A 21322-nucleotide genomic window follows, 5' to 3' on the forward strand; every position below is an offset into this window, starting at 1 on the left:
AGGAGACGAGGTACTGGCGGAAGTAAAGCTGTGAGGACGGGGTGTGAGTCGTGCTTGGGTAGCTCAGATGGTAGAGCACTTGCCCGCGAAAGACAAAGGTCCAGAGTTCGAGTCTCGGTCCGGCACACAGTTTTAATCTGCCAGGGAGTTTCATATCAGCGCACTCTACGCTGCAGACTGAAAATCTCATTCTGGGGACAAAATACACTTTTTCTCACATGACTTTGCGTCTGTCTAGGAATTTGTAATGGAAACCCACAACATTTTGTGATGTTTTCCCACTCCTGAAATGTTCAGTTTCTTTTAAGGATACTAGTAATTTTGTTATGATAAGATACTCTTTCCTGATGTAGTAAGCATAAACATGCCTGCGAGTTGCATCCCTCTGGAAAGAATCTTTTGACTTTGGCAATGACACTTTCGCACTTACTACTGTTCTTGTGCTAATGCCAAGAGTTTTAGATGTTCATTCTGCAACTTTATTGGCAGGATTGATGGTTGTCCATGAATACTTAGGTATTCTTTCTCCTGCCCATAAAACTTATGAGTTCTCCATAGCAACTCCAGTGCATAGGTCTTCAGCAGCACACCTTGACGCGAATGAAGTATTTTCTGTGGCATTTTCCAAGTATCAGAATTTTCTACATCATAATGAAAGAAAGCACAGTACAACACAAGCATGTGGTAAAAACCATATACAATACAAGTTGTTTACGTTCACACAAAACAAAGCCAGCAACATGGGAGCTTCATCGTCAGAACCAGCAGTGATCACTACACAGTGATTGGTTTGCGCCCCATGCCTAGCACCTCGTGCTTCTCTTTCTTCACTTGTTAAATTGTTACACTGCCAACTTGAAATGCCTATGTCAAGTGCAAAGTTTCAGTGGACTGGGTATGTCTTTGTTGTCATGCTTCATTTGTTCTGAAATGATTTTGGAAATTTTAAACGCAATTTTGGTTTGGTCAACTATGGGGAATTGTGGCATGCCTAAGGCTATTTTGGCATTAACTATAATATTTTTAATCCTACTGCTCTATAGCTTTGAAGATCTTGTTCTGTTTTTGTGAACTGTATATGTGTCAAATTTTCTACATTTTTAAAAATCTGAAGTTTTTGCTTTGTTCTTGGTCATCTTTACACATTCTTTTTGTTTGATTTTACACTATGAGATATGTTTTCTTTATATGCTTCTCATTAACTTCTTCACTCACAACATGCACACAATCTCTGACTAATCTCATTAGTAAGTCACACTGCACTGAAGAGAAAATTTTAGCTAATAGTAGGGATGCTAGATACAATTGGCAGTTGAACATCATTTATTTATATCGAACTGTTTTTTGGAAACTTTTTTTTTTCCCCTAAGCATGATGGCCAACTCAAAAGGTCTATGGCCATCTCTGCATAAGGGTTAGTTTTCACTAATGTGAGGTGTCGCAGGATGTGGGTACTGTGATGTTTGCGTATGTCTGGTTAAAGTTAACCATTAATACGTACTCATCTGGAGATAGATTGGGTCAAAATTCAAATGAAGGGTAACGGTTTGAAGGGCAGAGAGAAAAAAGCGCCAAGGGAAAAAAACCTCTGCAATTGTTAGGTCAGGTAGTAAGAGTAGTGGCGGAATCTTGCTGACTGCGATAGGTCATGCAAGAATGGGTTAAGCTAGAAACGGGTAACATGCAAGTGGATACCGTGTCAAGCCATATGTTCATCATAAGAGATCAGTCCATGACAGTGCTGCAGCATGGTGTGCTGCAGATCAGGCTGTTAGAGCCCCCTGCTGTGCTGCGTCAGTGGTGACATGGCGCAGGAAAAGGCCCAGGTCGCCCATTGGTGTCTGGTTGATGAGCGTCGAAGCCAAGCACTCTGAGATGAGTGGTCGCGTAGCGACACCACTCCTTACTCGTTGACTGCGCTAACAGGCTCAGTGAGGACTGCCGCTGTGTCTCGCCTGTGTAGTGGATGCCGTAGCCCATACCCCTGAGCATTCTGATCATCATGGTAGCCCACTCACCGAAGTGCAGCTGCTCGGAACTGATGGCCTTCGGCGTTGTAGTGGCGGCTCCCGTCTTCCTCTTTGGGGTGTCCACCATGGTGTGAGCTTCCACCGGCTGCTCCATACGGGGCGGGGCGGCAGGTGTCTTTTCTTCGTCTGTGGCATCCCCATGGATGTCGTGCACCATCTGCGAGTGCAACTGCCGCAGTTGGCTGCATGCCTCCTCCACCTCTGCAGTCAGGGTGGCCTTAAAAGCTGCCCTATCTGTGGCCATGACGGCTATGAGGGCCGCAATTGCCTCCTCCGCTGCGGCCACCAGCATGGTGTGCATCTGCTGCACTTGCAGCGCCTCCTGTGCAATCGCCAGCGGCCAGACCCCCGTGCCACTCTCACTGGCACGGTCTTCCGGCCGCCTGTTGGCAGTGGGAGCTTTCTTCTCGCCTTTCAATTGTGTCTTCATTTGGCAGTGCTTGCACCGCTGCCGTCGCGTCATATCAGTTTACGCCTTGTCTCCAGCGCAGCCGTCACTGGTGAAAGCCAGGCAGCCACGCCGGTTTGCCACATGTGGCCCGCTGCAGCAAGCACAAGTTAGCACCTCTTCTCATTATCTGTCACAGGCGCAGGTGTCGTGCATGCCGGCGCATTTTACACACCGCGGCAAGTTGTGGCAGTATTTAGCCACATGCCCTTCAGCTTGGCACCTGAAGCACTTTGGCTCAGGGTCCATGCCTAGAGGGAGAGCTTCGATGGTCACAGCAAAGCCTAAGAGCTTCCTCATCCCAAAGTTATCGCTGCCGTCCATCGCAGTTTCCAATATGATGATGTACAGCGGCGGCCTCTTCTTATTTGGCCAGTTGTGCAGCATAGTAGTTGCACCCCAGAATCCAGCATGTGACAGTCCCTCTTGGTCTGTCTTCTCATCACTGATCCAAGGCAGCCCCCTGATCAGGGCCTTGAAGTGCTTCTCGCCCTATTTCGGCACGGTCGCCTTCTCCACAGTAGGTGGATCAACAATGTGGGTGGCCACAGTGCTCTTCAGTGTGCAGTGGTCAGCCACACTTGCTGCCTGCAGCTGGACGATGGCGTCTGAGTTCAGGGACTCTACGCCTACTTCTTCCCTGCAGCAGTTGGCTACGATATCATACATCTCCGCCCATGACTCTACACTGTACTGAATGTACAGAGGGGGGACAGGTATATGACATTCGTCTGGTCCACATTCCTGGTGGGTTGCTGTGTCGAAGGCTTCTTCTCTGTGTCTGCCTTCTTCTTCTGCCCGTGTCTGCCCATTCTGTGATGCAAGGACACAACAATTTTGCTGTGTCACAATAACGACACACGACAATTTGCTTAGCATCACGCCACAGTCCAAGCACAGCTTCACAGCTCTTCTTCTGGCCAAGCACAAGTAGCGCACTTCACCAGTGATGCGTGCGCCTCTGCTGCTCGAGCGCAACAGTTATTAGTAGGTTTTTAGTCTGTTGAGTATGTTTCCACTGTTCTGAAGCATTGATCACAGATCAGGAAGATGCCTCAACTCACAAAACCAAAGTTCTTTGATTCAAAAGTATGTACTAATGAATTATATACTTCTTAACATACCCTCAAGGACATTCTGCAACATTCAAAAAGAAAGATAAGGCTGACTGTATGGTTCATGTGGAAAAATATTCATTGCATATTGCACCCTCTTTTTCTGTAGGATGCTCTGCAACACTCATATGAAGGATGAAAGGAAACATAAATGATGTTTTGTGTGTATGCGTAATTTTTTAACATTTGTTAAAAAGGACGAAAATAAATTTTCTTTAACAGTCCATATTTAATTCCAAATGTTTGTCTAAAAGTGAAGAAAGCCATTATGTACGTTTTTCACAGATATATGGATTCTGTTAATTTTCAGGTAACAGCAGAAAAGAGCATTTTGTAGAATAAAACAAGAACAACACATCTGTAAGTTGTTGCAAGTGCTGGTATTTACTGTGGTGTAGTGATTAGTGTCGCCTGCTAGCATGGTGCAGGTTCCAATTTCCATGACATTGTTTGGTGGAGCTGCCGGGTACTTCACAATATCTACATCACAGTGGCTCCAATTACGGAACCCATAAGCTGTCGCCTACATGGACAGAAACTGGAACACAAGCAGTGCATCACTCCAGTCCTATGATTTGTATATTCAGAAGATTGATGGATTCCAAAACATCAGTAAGTCAACTGCACATCAGGCACTCCATTAGTGTTTTCTGGAGACACTGATAAGGACCCGACGAAATGGCTGAAAGGATCAACTGATTTCCCAAATACAACAGGCAGGATGACAATGTGTTTGGCAAATGTATACTTTTACTTGGACAGCAGAGCTCAGCAACCGTTTGACAACAATTAAGAGAAGCCCAATAGCTGGGGCAAATTGCAGGCTGAACTGAAGAAAACATTTGGCAACAATTAACAAGTCTGTTTAGCAGAAGAACAACTGAAGAACAGGGCCCAATGTCACGGGGAAACAATGCAGTCATATGTACAGAATCTTTTGGCCCTTTGCAACAATGTGAATCCAAATATATCAGAAGTTGACAAGCTCTTGCACTTCATGAAAGGAATCGTAGAAGACATGTACCAAATTCTTCTGGTAAAGAATGTCATGACAACATAAGAATTCATCAGGTAGTGCCAGTGAATCAAAGAAATGCAACAGAGAAGAGTCAGAAGAAAAATGTATGATTGAATGCCAAATGTTGCCCCTATGGCAGTTGTGGTAGATCACCACCAGCTCCTCTCTCTCTCATACACCAGGTAGTAAGAGAAGATATAGAACAGTGTTTGACAGCCAAAAATGTTGGGCTGAGTACGCAAGAGATAGCAGCCTTGAAAGTCAGCTTGATATATCTGGAGGCAATAGAGAATATTGTATATGTGGTACGTCGATCTTTTGCACCAATATTGACCAAAAGTAGAATGCAGCACAAAGAACGACAAAGCCAATTTGGACTTACGTTGCTGCCATCAAATGACCACTGCAGGAACAACCAACTTCACCAGCAAGTAAAACAGATGTTTGCAGAACTGAGGACAACACAGAAGTCTGTTTTCACTGTGGATGCCCTGGATACATTGTGCACTACTGCAGAGAAAGAAGACAAGTGTTCAGTGACTATTATGTGCAATATGTCAACCATCACAACAATGCTATTCATGTCAGTGAATTGCAGATGATTACAGTCGTGCTTTAGGCTGAATTTCATCATTGTACCCTGGATGAGGTCATTCCCCAACACACTTTATCTGTTCCCCATCGCTGTACAGAAATACCAGTCACTCATCCAGTCCCAACTTCATGAAAACTAAGTGAGGCAACCATCTATGGAGGTGAGGCCGGCACAGATGAAAATCCTCCAGGGTAGACATTTATCAAGGTGACAGGAAATATCATCAATGTCATCATCAATGGCCTACCAGTCCGGGCACTAGTTGACCCAAGGGCTTCCTTTTCTGTAATACTGAATGCTTATTGTCACCAGTTAAAGAAGACTATGTACCAAGATATGATAACGACTGTGCTGAAGATTGCAAATCAGAAATACATGCAGCCAACAGGAACATGTATTGCAAGAATAATTATCAATCACAGAATATAGCCTTACAAATTTGTTGGTTTAACATAATATAGTCATGATGTTAAAAAGCTACTCAGGCTTACTAAAGAAGTGTATATGCCAGCAACAGTCACAAGCATTGCAGTGGTCAAGGAGAACTTGGATCACTAACTGTCACAAGCAACCACTACTCATCCATAAACACGTGTGTGGGGACAGCCAAATCAGTCCAGGAAGGGCAGCTTACTGCCACTGATGAAGAATCATGCTCCGTTACTATGACAGATAATGCACGGAGAAAGGTACTATCAAACTGTTAACAGGATCTGACCTTATCTAAGAATAAAGCTGGCCAGTAATAGCCATTCTGCGTTGATTTTCAGATGCTTTCAGAACCGGAGTGAAGAAAAGACAAACCATGAGACCCATGACAAAACACCATATCAACATTGGGGATCATATACCAAGTAGCCAGCATTCATATAGTGTGTTGCTGGCTCAATGACCGATAATCTGGAAATGGAGGAGTTTCTAGAAGATGACATCATTCTACCTTCAGAGAATCCTTGTTCCTCTCCAGTGGCCCTCGTGATAAGAAGAATGGCAATGGCATTTCTACATTGACTACCAATGACTGAATAGAATCACAAAGAACAATGTTTATCCACTGCCATGCATTGATGACACCTGAAGTGCTTGAAGGAGCAAAGAATTTCTTAACTATCTTGACTACATACTTGGTGACAGGCTACTGGCAAATTGAGGTCGACAAGACTGACTGGGAAAAAGGCTGCTTTCATAACTCTTGATGGGCTCTGTGAGTTCAAAGTTATGCCATTTGGGCAATGTAACACTCCAGCCACCTTTGAACTTATGATAGACAATCTGCTTTGTCACCATAAATGGACAATGTTTCTTTGTTATTTGGACAACATCGTCATTTTTCAAAGACATTTGAAGAACATCTAAACTGACTGACAACTGCATTGGATGTGTGTTCAGACTTCAGCTCCCTGCCTGAATCCAAAAAAGCGCCTCTTTGTTGCCCAAGAAATGGCAATACTGGGGCACCTAGTGAATGGTCTTGGAGTCTGTCCTGATCCAGGAACAATTTGAGCAGTCACAGATTTCCAGACTCCTTGGCACATTTGTGATACAAGAAGATTTCTCAAAATCTGCCCATAGTGTACAATTCACAAAGCACTTCCCTACTAAGGCATGCCCCTTGCAATGAGAGGAGACAATAAATTTTCCTGGAATGAAGCACAAGAAAGATCTTTCATTGTCTTTAAAAAGGAGGTTCTGCACTAGCGATGGGCACTGAGGCCTCAGGAGTATGACATCACAGTTGTATACAAAAACTGACACAAACACAAGGACATTGTCTGCTTTTTAAGTAATCCGCTTGCAGAACAAAGTAGCATAGACAATATGTCAGTCATCGCTGCATTAAAACACTGCTGCTGAAAAGAGGGAAGATCCAGCATTGGTTAAAACCATAGAAGCCCTAAAGACTGAGGAACCAACCAAAGGAGGATTCTAAGTACAATGTATACAATGAATATGATCCAACATGGTGGAAATGGTTGTTTACCTTCCCACCTCATCTGCTGACAGCAATCCTTATGTATGTCTACAACGCATCAACATCTGGTCACTTGAGATTCACGAAGACTCTAGATGGAATCAGACACTGGTATCACTGGCCAGGTCTATACTGAACCATTACACACTATGTGAGCCCCTGAAAGGAATGCCAGTGAGGGAAGCACATCCACGATTACCTCTGGCCCATCTGGTAGCAACCCAGCCTGCAGCAGCACCATTCCACTGAATTGGAATAAACCTCTTGGGAAGGTTCCCATTTCAGCCAAATGATAATCAGGATGACCACATTAAAAACCCCATCACTAGGACTGAAGAAGTAAGGTAGCTGGCTCTCATATGGACACTGGACACCCAGGGGAAAGACCAAGACTGCTGTAACACCACACACTAGCCAATGAGATACAGTGCAGGAGACTTGGCATGACTTTTTACACCTGTTCATCAGAAAAATTACTAAAGCATTCATTTTGGCCGTATTGTACCCTTTGTGTTTTCTCAGATATCACATATGATGTTTAAGGTTATGACCCTTCACCATAAAGACAAAAATGCAGAAACATCATCAGTGTCCTCTGTATGAAGCCCTACTACAGTACAGAAGAATAGATTCAAGGAAACTGAAGACCCACTTGATGATCACAAAATTTTGATGGGAGGGCTACCTTCAGTGCTCATAATAGTGAGGAAGATATAGCAACATGACCAAAATGCAAGGCTCAACCAGTGACGCATACAGAGGGCCACTGACATGATCTAGACTTAGGTTACTGCAATCAACTCCAGTGAGGACTTCTGAAACAGTGGCTAGCTGTTTCTCCAGGGCAGGGAACAATGCTGCAAGCTCTGTTGCATGTAGTCTGGTGTAGTGGTTAGTGTTGCTAACTGACGCGCCGCGGGTTACTGGTTCGAACACAAACACCAACAATTATTTGTTATTTTGCCTCTATCATTTCTGGAAGGTTCTTGAAATATCTTATGTTTGTAATGCTTGTATATTTGCAATAGCCAATGTTATATAAATACTAGCATTCTAGAACATTCAAAGTTTGTATAAATAACAGCTTTCTCCCACAGGAGACCAGTTCTGTTCTCGCTATATGTTGGTGTCAGTAAAAAATGCGCTTTTAGTTCTCAGTGTTGAACTTCACTGATGAACCTGTCTTCAGATTTTGGCTGGACTACGGTTTCGATGTGACAACATAAAATGACCATAAGGAAATTGTCCGTATAGCTATTTTATTTCATATTCAGAAAATATTTGTCCTTTAGTTTTCTGTGTGTTTCATTCCTATGTTATGTGAAAGTGTAATTCATGTGACCAATATACAAACAACGTTGAGAACAAAAGGCCCAATGTTTACTGAAACATGTGTGTCACATGATTTACAAAGAAAATGGGATACATAATTAGTATGTCCATTGTCTATTTTCTTTTAAAACCAATACACTAATTTAGAAAATCCAGCTTCAACTTTTATTGCAGTTCCAGTGTTTATGCTCAGTGTTATTTGTAGGAGACCGTACAATAAAAACAATAACATCTCAAGTAACAGACAACAGAAAATGGTTGTAAATACTCACTTATTTCATTATTTGGAAATGGGCTAGTGAATGTCTCATCATCTTCCATGTCATCTCCTCCTGTCTCTTCCATATTGCTACAGAAGACAAATCCACTAGTTAGTTAATGGAAAGAGTCAGATTTAAAATTATAGTACACTTTTACACTGAAACCACCACAAAATATTTACTTCACTTCTTACAACAGTTACTTCAAATTTTGTGAGTACTCATTTTTAGGAGTATGTTCACAGAGATACAGATTATTTAACATGCGATACTACTTACAAAAAAAATCACGAAGTAGTTTCCATAATGACTACCATGTGATATGAATGACTACTGTCTAGCTGACTAAAGATACAAAGAACACTATGTCTGTAAATACAGATAATCTGCAAGAGCTAAGGAAGAACATTAGATCAATTTTTAAAACATATAAATTTTCACAGTCATTTTAAATCTTCCACACACAGGATGTAAATTTGTGAAATTTACTGCAGCACAGTGACTTGATTTAGATACATAATTGTGATTGTGAGAGGCTTTTCTGTTTCTTTTGCAACATAACATGCCAACAAAATGTTGCTGGTCAGTTTTCAAATATTTTAATATCTTCAAAATGCAAAGCAGAAAAAATCAGTTTTCTTCTGACCAGAACACAAGAACAGAACCTGTCTTCCTGTTGTGATCAAATACACTAGCCACAGAAACAAGAACCATGAACTGAAAATTTTGTATGGGTGGAGAAGTGATAGGGCTCTAAATAAATTTATGATTTTTTTTACAGTGCCACATGTAAAATTGTGTGTGTATGTGGTGTGTGTGTGTGTGTGTGTGTGAAGATACTCTTAGTAATAAGCGTTTGCAAGAACATAATGTACACATCTGTTTCCTTTGTGTGTGGGTTGGGGATGTGAAGAGGAGGAAGAAGGGGAGGGGAGGGTGTGGGGGATGAGTCCAGGAGAGGGGGGAGAGAACGAGAGAAGGAGAGAAGGACGGAGGGAGGGGAGGGAGGGGAGGGAGGGAGAGGGAATAGCAATGCATATTGTTATCTTGTAAATGGTAGTGTCAATATTGCTGTGTGTATTCATCATTAATGAACACTGAAGATTTATGCTGTCTTCTCAAGAGCAGTGAAATGGCTAAAAAGAAAAACAGCTGGATAATGAAATCTTCCACATTTTTCCACATTTTACAATTTTAAGTTCATGGTTACAACTGTGGCTTGCTATCTCCCATATGATAAGCCTTCAGATTATTTCTTATCATGATACACCTAACAAATGATACATTTAGCGCATCTTCTGTAAGTTCATCTAACTATATGGTCAACTTTTATCATTTCCATCCAATAACATAAAAATTACGTTCATAGTAACATCTGTGTTTCTTCTTTGTCTTTCTCATTACTCCCAGCACGTATCTTTCCACTGCTCACTGAGCAATGATCATTTTACAATGTTAACACATACCATATTGCCATATGTTAAGTGTTGGTAGTGTGTAAATATTTATAATAATGTTCCATTTCACGGACACAGAGAATTTACTCTTAATTACTCCATTCAGGTGCCCGGTGAAATACGGTGTATTTTTATTCTCCTGTTTACTTATTTTACTGTATATACGGTAGGTTTTACAGTTGCCCTACATACACCAATTCATCATCTATCATTGCTAATATTTGGGGGACCAAAATAATACAAGCAATGACAAGTTGGATCTGAATATACATCTATGTCCAAAGGTAAGTACAACTGAGGAAAAGAAGAAAATGGAAAGAGAAAAGAAGGGGAATCACTGTATATGACTTGTCAAAATTACTCTGCAAACTGAATATGTGTTGCTGTGACCACGCAAGGAAAAGCTACTTGATCACAGGGAACTGATAAGAAAAGAAATTACTTAAAAAATTGACACACACACACACACACACACACACACACACACACACGCGCGCATGCGTGCATGCACACACACCGCAGATTTACAATAGTATATATAATAAATATGTTATAGTGAAAGGCTCTAAACTGTTGCTAGAAACTTTTGTACAGTAGGAAAATAGTATGCCACTAGGATGCCTTTCAACTTTCAAATGTTTAAGGCAACTAGGAGTAACCACATGCCCCTTACAATTTTTTACCATTACTAAACTTTACCCTCACCCTTGAATCATCCAGCACCCTGTTCAGGAAATATGCTTTTATTTCTTTACTATGCTTGCCTTTTACACACAAGAGTCATGTAAAGAAACTTAAATATCTGTACACTTGTCTTAAATGTTTTTGTAATGCCAATACAGCCTGATGATGAAGTATCACATCAAAACATGTTGCTAAATAAATAATTTAGTTGTCAACAAATTTTGTTAGTGGTAGCAGCATTTGAAAACCTTTTCAAATATTCACTTAGTTTTTATCAGATTTTACTAATGAAACATACAGGGTGATTCAAAAAGAATACCACAACTTTAAAAATGTGTATTTAATGAAAGAAACATAATATAACCTTCTGTTATACATCATTACAAAGAGTATTTAAAAAGGTTTTTTTTTTCACTCAAAAACAAGTTCAGAGATGTTTAATATGGCCCCCTCCAGACACTCGAGCAATATCAACCCGATACTCCAACTCGTTCCACACTCTCTGTAGCATATCAGGCGTAACAGTTTGGATAGCTGCTGTTATTTCTCGTTTCAAATCATCAATGGTTGCTGGGAGAGGTGGCCGAAACACCATATCCTTAACATACCCCCATAAGAAAAAAATCGCAGGGGGTAAGATCAGGGCTTCTTGGAGGCCAGTGATGAAGTGCTCTGTCACGGGCTGCCTGGCGGCCGATCCATCGCCTCGGGTAGTTGACGTTCAGGTAGTTACGGACAGATAAGTGCCAATGTGGTGGCGCTCCATCCTGCTGAAATATGAATTGTTGTGCTTCTTGTTCGAGCTGAGGGAACAGCCAATTCTCTAACATCTCCAGAGAGTGTGGAACGAGTTGGAGTATCGAGTTGATATTGCTCGAGTGTCTGGAGGGGGCCATATTGAACATCTCTGAACTTGTTTTTGAGTGAAAAAAAACCTTTTTAAATACTCTTTGTAATGATGTATAACAGAAGGTTATATTATGTTTCTTTCATTAAATACACATTTTTAAAGTTGTGGTATTCTTTTTGAATCACCCTGTATAATAAATGGCAAACATCTTTACAGAAAAATGAAGACATAATAGAACAACAACAGCAGAAGTATTAATCATTCAATTTTATCATTAGCACTGTTGTGCTGTGGTAACGCATGAGGAATGTTGCTGCAGAGGAAATGTTTCAGTGAACTTCAAACAGATTGGCTTTTGGCACATTCTGCAACAACATTTAGTCAGTCTTTTCTGTACTGTGCAGGTATTACACCTTTTCTTCCTGACCACGACTCCATTTTCTTTATTTTTGCTTTTAATTTTCTGTTTCTTCTTCACATGTTGGCCTATCATGATTTAGCTTCTGCTGGCGATGTATATAAATTCCTGAGGTGTAAAACTTCTTCGAAGCAAGTGAGGCAAACTAATGCATGTGATAGTGTTTTAGGAATGCTTTTCTTCTGATAAAATTTTCACTGTTGGCAAAATAAATTACTTGAGCACTCATTCCGTTCATATTGATCATTGCAAAAAATATAACCATTGCCAATGGGATAATTTCTTTCTACATTGTAATGGAAAAATGTCGTCATCTATGATGTAGTTCCACCATTCCAATGGCATTCTTGTTGCTTTCACCACAACTATAGGTCCATGTAACTGTTGAATAATATTATGGACCCTGCGAGACACTCCTCTCTATGATGGTGAAACATTATTCCATTTTTCCTTATTGTTCCTTCCAACATAGTAATGGTTGTTTTCCTCAAGCAAGTTACATGTCACCTTCACTGCTGTCTTCCTCTGTTTCCGAATCTTCTAGCCTAACTTCAACTTTGTCATCACACACTGTGCCCACTTCATATTCAGAATCCTCTTGAAATGTACCTCACAGTAAAAAAAACCTGTAAATTTCCCTAATTTTAGACCGCTTCCATCTTCTCCTTTTCAGTTCTATAATGTCAGTGCCTCACACCACAGCAGAAAATAACAGCTTCTTCACAATGGCCTGTCTGGAGACTTCTTGTTCAATTGGCCTATTTCATCATCATAATCAGCCATTTACACTGGCTGAGAAATAAAGGTCTCTTCCAGTCTTCTCCATGCCTTATGGTTTTCAGCTCTATACAACCATACTGACACTGCAAGCTTTCTAATGTCATCTACTCACACTCCATTTGGTTGTACCTCGGTCTTTCCTTACATCTCAGAATGAAGCAAATACCTTCACTGGGCAATGTACCAACTATTTGCTTGGTTACAGGACCTGCCCACCTATTTGTCAGACTGACAACAGAGAGCAGAGTCAGTGTACATTTGTTCTTCAGTGAAGACCATTATTAACACTAGATTATTAATTGAGAATAATGCTCACATTCATGACATTATACTAAAACGAAAACTGAACTTCAAATACATATAAAGAATTTAAGTATTGGATCAGCAAGGAGTATATTCCACAGTGAGTAAACTGCTTGGCAGTCTACCAAGGAAAATAAAATAAATCATAAAGTGTGTAAGCATTACAAAGTGCCTCCCCCCCCCCCCCCTTCCTTTGCACTATTCATAATTTATGTGCAATATATGTACGTAACATGCATCAAAACACTCATACAAATTTGACTATTACTTTTCAACATTTACTTTGAGGTTTCAGTTATTTATAATGTGTTAGATGTGCATCAAACATAGACTTTATGCAACATTACAGATCAATCTTTTACCACAACCTTTATTTCTTATTCACATTTGTTGGTTTTGCCAACTCTCAACCCAGCTGTCACCTTCCACATCATAACCTAGATCTTGAGCTATGCTAAAGATCTATCTGTCAACACAACCAAGATTTTCAGCCACCTCAGCTCGCCTGAAGTCCAGGAAGAGTTTCTTACCACCTTCCGTTCCACTTCAATCTGTTCCAAGAAAAGCCAAGGATGAACTATGGAAACAGAAGTATCCTGATCGTCCATAACATATGAAACTGGAAGAAGAGTTGTTCCTGTCCATGAAAAGGGATAGCGCATGTGCAAGTTCTTCAACATATTGTACAGACGAGTTGTGAGATCCAAGGAAAACCTCAATATGTGCAAGATGATGACTCACTATGCAAATGTGGTGAGGAAGAAATTTCTAGGTATGCCAAGAAGTGCCTCCTTTGTCTGGATTTGTGCACAGGACTGGAACTAGCACTGGCTAAAACAAAAACTATCAATGTAGTAAAACACTTGTTATAACTTGTATAAATATTCTGTAAAGCGTACACATCTTATTATGCCCTTTTATGTTTTGTGTAGTACTTTATATCATCTGTTCCAATTTATTTGTTTATAATTTGTCAACTGATTAATTTGTCCATGTATACTTCACATTCATTATAAACAAGATCTGTTTTCTTTGGTACTTCTGACATAAATAAAGACAACCCAGATTATTAGGGAGGACACTACCATACTCAAACTTACAAAGTAATATATGAAAAGAAAACTTTTTCACATGAGCTCGTCATCCTAGGTCTCAATTGATGCAAGACAAAAGATTTTGGGCTGCTGATGTTTTATATTGCTGCTGGCAAATAGTCTAAAATTTAATGTAAACAGCATCCACTGTTGAATGGAATAGTTCCTCTTATTGTGCTATGTTCATGATGTTTGTGCAAGAACAAGAAATAAAGTAGTTCCTTGTACAACATGGACACTACCTACAACTTTTCCTTGGTGAGAAAAAGTTAAATATACACCTCATACACTCAGTGCAAAGCACAAAGTATGGTGCGGAGCTGATACAATACTGTAAGGATGTGGTGCATGCTCCCATGCTGCAACTCATTCCCATACAGCAGTTAATCAACACTAAGGAAATAGTTTACACACTACAAATGTCAATTCAGTGGCAAAACATTTACTGTAAAAATGAGCTATCAAAAGATATATTAATATAACTATTGTAAATTCCCTATGATAATGCATGAACTGCGAAGATATCATCATTCAGTGCACTAAAATTGGTTCTGATTCAACAGTTATATGCTAACAGATAAAATTGAAAAATCAGTTATATTCACTGCATTCATCATATTCCACAAATCCAGCAGAGAGGGATCTTAAGGATGTGGAAAGAAGTCACTTATTTGAGTGCAATACAATGAAATAACTTAACATTACAATGAGTATCGCATTTTTCTTTCTGACAATGACTCACATTCCCCACTCAGTGGGATTATTGATACAGACGTGCAGTCAGAAATCCTCTAGCTGTGACCGAGCGAGGTGGCACAGTGGCTAGCACACTGGACTCGCATTCGAGAGGACGACGGTTCAATCCCGTGCCCGGCCATCCTGATTTAGGTTTTCCATTATTTCCCTAAATTGCTCCAGGCAAATGCTAGGATGGTTCCATTGAAAGGGAATGGCCGACTTCCTTCCCCATCCTTCCCTAATTCTATGAGACCGATGACCTTGCTGTCTGGTCTCCTCCCCCAAACCACCCAACCCTCTAGCTGTGTAGCCTTTGAGTTGATGTTATCTAAGTCTCATGGAAAGCACAGCCTGCAAGTTAGGATGATTTGGTCGCAGATGTAATACTGCTGATAAATACCACAGCCAGCCACTTGTCAGTTTCTCTTGTTTAGTCTATGAAGCATTTGCTAAGACCTTATCCGAGTATTCTAAGCTCAATCATGCCTCTGTTTTTCTCAATTTTGAATGATTGACTGATTGATGATTGATGGGGGTTATGGGACTGAATGGCGAGGTCATCAGTCCTGCGATTCAGAAGTTACTTGCCTAAGATAGAGGGTCCACTAAAAGTGGCGGGGGGGGGGGGGGGGGGGGGTTGCTCTTCAAGTAGGTTGTGCAGGAGCAACAGCGAGGGAAGTGCCCCCCACCATCAAGGTGGTAGGTGGAGTCAGACAGCTCTGTGAGCCAACTGTACACAGCAGAATGGAAGATCGTAGAACCGTTGTCATAGCGGCAGCATTGGTTGACGTCATATGCACAGGATGTAGCCTCTCACATTTTCTCTTAGCCTCTGTGTAGGTCAATTGGTCCAGGCTCTCCTGTATTCCATTATTTTTCTTTATTTCTGGTGAATCCTGCAGTCTGGCAAGCAAGGCGAATGGTGCTCTCCGCAGTCGACACAGATGGGAGGCGGGGCACAGGGAGTATTGGGATGTGAAGGACGTCTACAATCCCAACAGGTGATGCTGGAAATACAGCGGGAAGACATATGGCCATACTTCCAGCACCGCATTGGAGGAAGGATATATGACTTTACATCACAGCGGTAGACCATCACCTTGACCTTCTCAGGTAATGTGTCACCCTCGAAGGTCAAGATAAAGGCACCAGTGGCAACCTGATTACCACTCAGACCCCGGTGGACGCATCGGACTAAATGGATACCTCGCCGTTCTAAATTAGCATGCAGCTCATTGCCAGACTGCAAAGGGATGTCCCTGTGAAATATGATACCCTGGACCATATTTAAGCTCTTACGGGGAATGATGGAAACAGAAACATCCCCCACTTTGTCACAGGCAAGTAGTGCCCGTGACTGGGCAGAGGATGCCGTTTTGATCAGCACTGACATTGACCGCATTTTGGACAAGCCCTCCACATCCTCAAACTTGTCCTCTAAACGCTCCACAAAAAACTAAGGTTTCATTGACAAGAAAGGTTCCCCATCTACTCTCGTACATATGAGGTACCAGGGTGAACAAGCTTCGCTGCCACCGTTAGCCTGGCATTCCTCCCAATGGTGTGTCATTCGCCCTGATGCCACCCACTCCAGCCAGGGGCCCTCCCCAAGGGTGCCACCCAGCCACAGCAAAGGCCACCTGGCAGGATGGCCATTGCCGGGTGTCCCGATGCCCCAGGGTGATGGACATCTACTCCTTGGCATATGTGGGGAGTTAATGGTGCAGGCATCAGCAGAGTGATCCCTGTGTGGTCAGGGGGCTACAACCAACAGGGTACATGGCGGTCCCATCACAATGGACTGGCTACCGTGCTGGATATCAGGCGCAAATGAGCTAAGAAGTCTATTATTGTTGACAGTGCAGAAAGTGATACTGCACAGAGGATGGAAGATAACACACCCAGGAGGGTGACCTTGCCCAACAGCTGGAGAATCAGCGGAAGTGCAGATCCACCTCGACGAAGGATGCGAGGGGTCTCAGCGCATGATGGACACTATGCACCATGTAAGGCGCACTTCCCCAATTGGCTCACTCTTAAGGAAAATTTTGAAAAATGGAGGTCAAACCCCACAGGGGACCATCATATAAAGGCTGAAATGTGTGAGAGTCCTTTTAGTCGCCTCTTACTACAGGCAGGAATACCCGCAGGGGGAGCCAAGGTGAAGGCATCGGTAGCAATCCTGTTGTCTTTGGGCTATCTGTAAACACGCCGGATGAAATGAACAACCCGCCATTCTAGATCGGTGCAGCGCTCATTGTCAGACTGCACGAGGATGTCACACTGGAAAATAATCCCCTTCACCATGTTGAGGCTTTTATGGAGAGTGACGGAAACAGAAATATCACCCAGTGGGTCACAAGCGATTAATGCCTGGGGTTGGGTTGGGGATGCTTTCTGAATCAAGACTGCACCACTTCTCATCTTGGACAGCACTGTCATGTCCCCAAACTTATCCTCAAGATGTTCAATGAAAAATTGAGGCTTCATAAGTAGAAAGGAGTCCCCATCCATTCTGCTATAGACTAAATACTGAGGCGAATATGGCTTTCTTCTTTCTGTAGTCCTACGTTCCTCTCATGGTGTACCGAGGGAGGGACACAATTTAGGGTCATATCTGTCAGCATTGTACTCAATCTTGCTCTTCTTAAGAGACTGCTGGTGCCGTACGGTCACCAGCAAGAGATGACTTAGTCCGCATCATTTCGGGTCATCCGCCCTGATGCCACTCATTCTGATCAGGGGCTCTCCCCACACCACCCAGCCACAGTAAAGGCCACCTGGCACGATGGCCGTTGCTAGGAGTCCTGATGCCCCAGGAGACAGGCATCTACACCTTGGCATACGTGGGGAGTTTACAGCTCAGGCATCAGCAGTGTGATCCCTGTGTTGTCAGGGGGCTACCACCAAATAGGTACATGACACCCCCACCACAACGGACTGGCTACCGTGCTGGATATCGGGTGCAGAGAAATCCAATACTCTCATGGGGGTGAAAGAGGACAGGAGACAATGGAAAAAGATAACATACCCTGGAAAGTTTCCTCGCCCAAACAGTTGAATTGCTGGTGGAGATGCAAAGCCATGACAAGAGGTTCAGAAGATCGAATCTAAGGGCACTCGTGCACCACATAAGGTGTCCTTCCCCACATGGCCTGCACTTCCGTGGAATCTGGAAAGTGACAGGTCAAACCATAAAATGGGACCTGAACTTATAGGGCCGAAAAGTGTGAGGCTCTTTTTAGTCACCTCTTACGGCAGGCAAGGATACCTCGGGACTATTCTAACCCCCGGATCGCCAGGGGAGGGGATTGGGGGGGGGGGGGGGGGGGGGGACAGAGACCTTAGGACTGGGGCCTGCAGGATAAAATATACGAGGCACTTTTCAGTGAGTGGAGATGGAAACCCCAACAAAGGGACATGAGAGACAATCGCACTGGTAATCCCAACTGAGGGAAGGTATCAGGAGGGAGATATCCCTCATTTGCAAAGAGGATGGAGTACACAGGATGGTCACATAATTGTTGAATGGTGATTGCCTCAGAAACCAGGAGTTGGCTCCATCGCATTTGTAATGGGGGAATCCCCACTTCTGTGAGGAGACTGTTGACGGGACTAGTGCAAAAAGCACTGATAGCCAGACGCACCCCATAATGATGAACAGAGTCAAGTAGTTTCAGAATGGAAGGAGCCTCCAAACCATAAACCTGACAACCATTATCTAGTCTCGACAAAACCAGAGTGCGGTAAAGATGGAGAAAAGTAGCATGGTCTGCATCTCAGGATGTGTGGGCCAGGAGGCAGAGAGCGATACATATCTGCATTAATTACTTTGCCTATTCCTATTACAACCAGAAGGACTGGTCACTTATATACTTTTGTATCCAACACGGTATTCTCCATTGATAACTTGTTTAAAAGAATGAACACATTTTAGAATGTTATGAATGTATTTTATGTGAACTGAAGATGATATGTTGAACACTAAAAGTCACAAAATAAAATGAATATATTTTTATTTATGATTTTCAGTTTTAAATTACTAAACAGAAGAAACACCATTCTGATTTTTTTATGTTAAAAAGTATAATAGCAGGCATTATGTGAAATAAAAATGAAGATGGTGAAACTTGTGATTTTGGCGAAAAAATTTCTGAAATTGATGACAAAATAAAAACTTAGAAACTATTTTCATTAGAAGATTTGTAAATATTTGTATGCATAATTCCAGAAATTTAATAACTTCATATCATCATTGAATCTTTTATGTTTCCAATGACACCAACTAGAAGAAACCTGATTCAAAAATAAAGAAGTTTAGGCCATATGGAAGGTACTGGGGAGAACATATGTTAAAACCAAAGACTTTTACAAGAAAAAAATACCTTTCTAAAAATGCAAAAATAAGGCATTACAATAACGTAATGAAGCAATAATCTCCTTATGCATGCAAATGTCTAGCTTTAAACTATAAATAATAGGAAGGTGAATCTTTAGGAAATACTAGGCCCACAAAAAACTAAGGAAGGTTGGAAAATATGTTGAAGTTTATTGAAACATTGAAAACATAGCAGAAGTAATGAGAAAAAGAAGACTGGTATTTTTTGGACATTTATAATGAATGCAAGACAGTAGATAGACAAAAAACAATCTTCAAATATTTGTGGTGTAAGAAGTTAACTGCAAATTTGATCCAAGAAGTAAAAAGGATTTAGAAAAAAATAATGTAAAAGCTGAAGGGACAACTAACACAAAAGTGTTTAGGGAAGAAATGTTGAATATGGAAGGATTCCAAGGCAAAAGGGTGGGAAAAAATATCCTATGAAGTGGTCAGAAGACAGGAAGGAAAAAACCTAGTGAACAGATGAAAGAGTACTGGAAGATAAGAAGACAACCATGCATAAGGAATGGAAATTAGCACGTGGTCTTTAGTTGACCCATCTGAGGGGGCGAAAGAAAGAGAGAGAGAGAGAGAGAGAGAGAGAGAGAGAGAGAGAGAGAGAGAGAGAAGGGGGAGGAGGAGGAGAAGTAATGGTAGTTACAAATGTTTAACTTTTAACTCACCTTTCCTACTAACATCAGTTTGTAAAAGTGACAAACATTTGAAAATGGCCTTCTAACTGCAGTTTTCAACACAAAATCTGGAAAAACTATTTTACCTTTCCTTCATTACATACTTTTTGCACAAATTTTATAAAAACATTTGCGACATGAGGGCTGCAATGTTTCATTATTTTGGGTGATTTTAAATGAAATGAGCCTCACATAAAAAGAATGGTTACACTACAAATGGATGCTTTGAGGTGTACTGAAAAATTATAGCCACAAGAATATTGCCAAGAAAAATCTTAACACTTTCAATTTAAAAAACTTATACTGATCATAATAACGAACCTAGATTGTACATGGTAGATTAGCTGTGAAATTTTATTATTTATAATTCTGTATCAAGTTCATTTATATTTCTATTGAGTTTTTTATTCATGGAGCTGAACACTGAAGAAACTGAGAGATTTTCAAACAATTGAAAATGGCAACGAATTCTGTGAAAGCACAAACAGTGTGGTTGTATGCAGAATTAGGATCCATTACTGCAGTTCAATGATGTTTCTGAGCAGAGTACCACAGAAACCTCCCAACACCAAGAGATTCCAGATGTGGAAAGCAGCATTTCTAGAGAGACAGGATCTCTTGCTAAGAAGCATGGTGGTGGGCCATCAAGAAAATGAGAGGAGACTCTTAATTGCATTTTAGATACATCTGCAAGAAGTTCTAAGGAATCCATTTGTACAGCATCATGTGAGCTTGGTGTACCAAAATCAATTACCCACAACGTGCTACACAAGCACCTAAGGCTTTACGCATACAAAGTGCTATTGTACATGAGGTGAAGCCCGACACAAAAGAGAAACATTTCCTGAAGACATTTTTAATGCATCGACAGACAACTGCTTCTTGGTTAAAATTGTTTTCTGATGAGGCAACATTTCATCTTATTGGAAAGGTCAGCAGATGCTATGTGTGAATTTGGAGTAGTAAACGTCCTCAAGAAGCCATGAAATATCAACGAGAAAGCCCAGAGGTCTACATTTGGTGTGGCTTAATGGAGGATGAAATTACTGGACCTTTTCTTCTTTAAAGGGGCAATTGCCACTGCTCATTGATATCTTGATACATTGGTTAATTTTGTGTTCCCTCAGATAAGACATTGACACCAATACCTGCCAT

General features: G+C 41.4%; 1 protein-coding gene across 2 annotated transcripts in view; it reads right to left on the bottom strand.

The window, feature by feature from the left end:
* The window catches only part of LOC124721592, a 125297-nt gene that overhangs the window by 96808 nt on the left and 7167 nt on the right, over positions 1-21322 (bottom strand). For both annotated transcript variants that reach the window (XM_047246643.1, XM_047246642.1), the window contains exon 2: positions 8783-8859. In XM_047246643.1, the coding sequence (XP_047102599.1) occupies positions 8783-8855 (73 nt within the window). In that variant the 5' untranslated portion in view covers positions 8856-8859. The remainder of the gene's footprint in view (positions 1-8782; positions 8860-21322) is intronic.

This window comes from Schistocerca piceifrons, chromosome X (assembly GCF_021461385.2).
Source record: "Schistocerca piceifrons isolate TAMUIC-IGC-003096 chromosome X, iqSchPice1.1, whole genome shotgun sequence".
NCBI lineage: Eukaryota > Metazoa > Arthropoda > Insecta > Orthoptera > Acrididae > Schistocerca > Schistocerca piceifrons.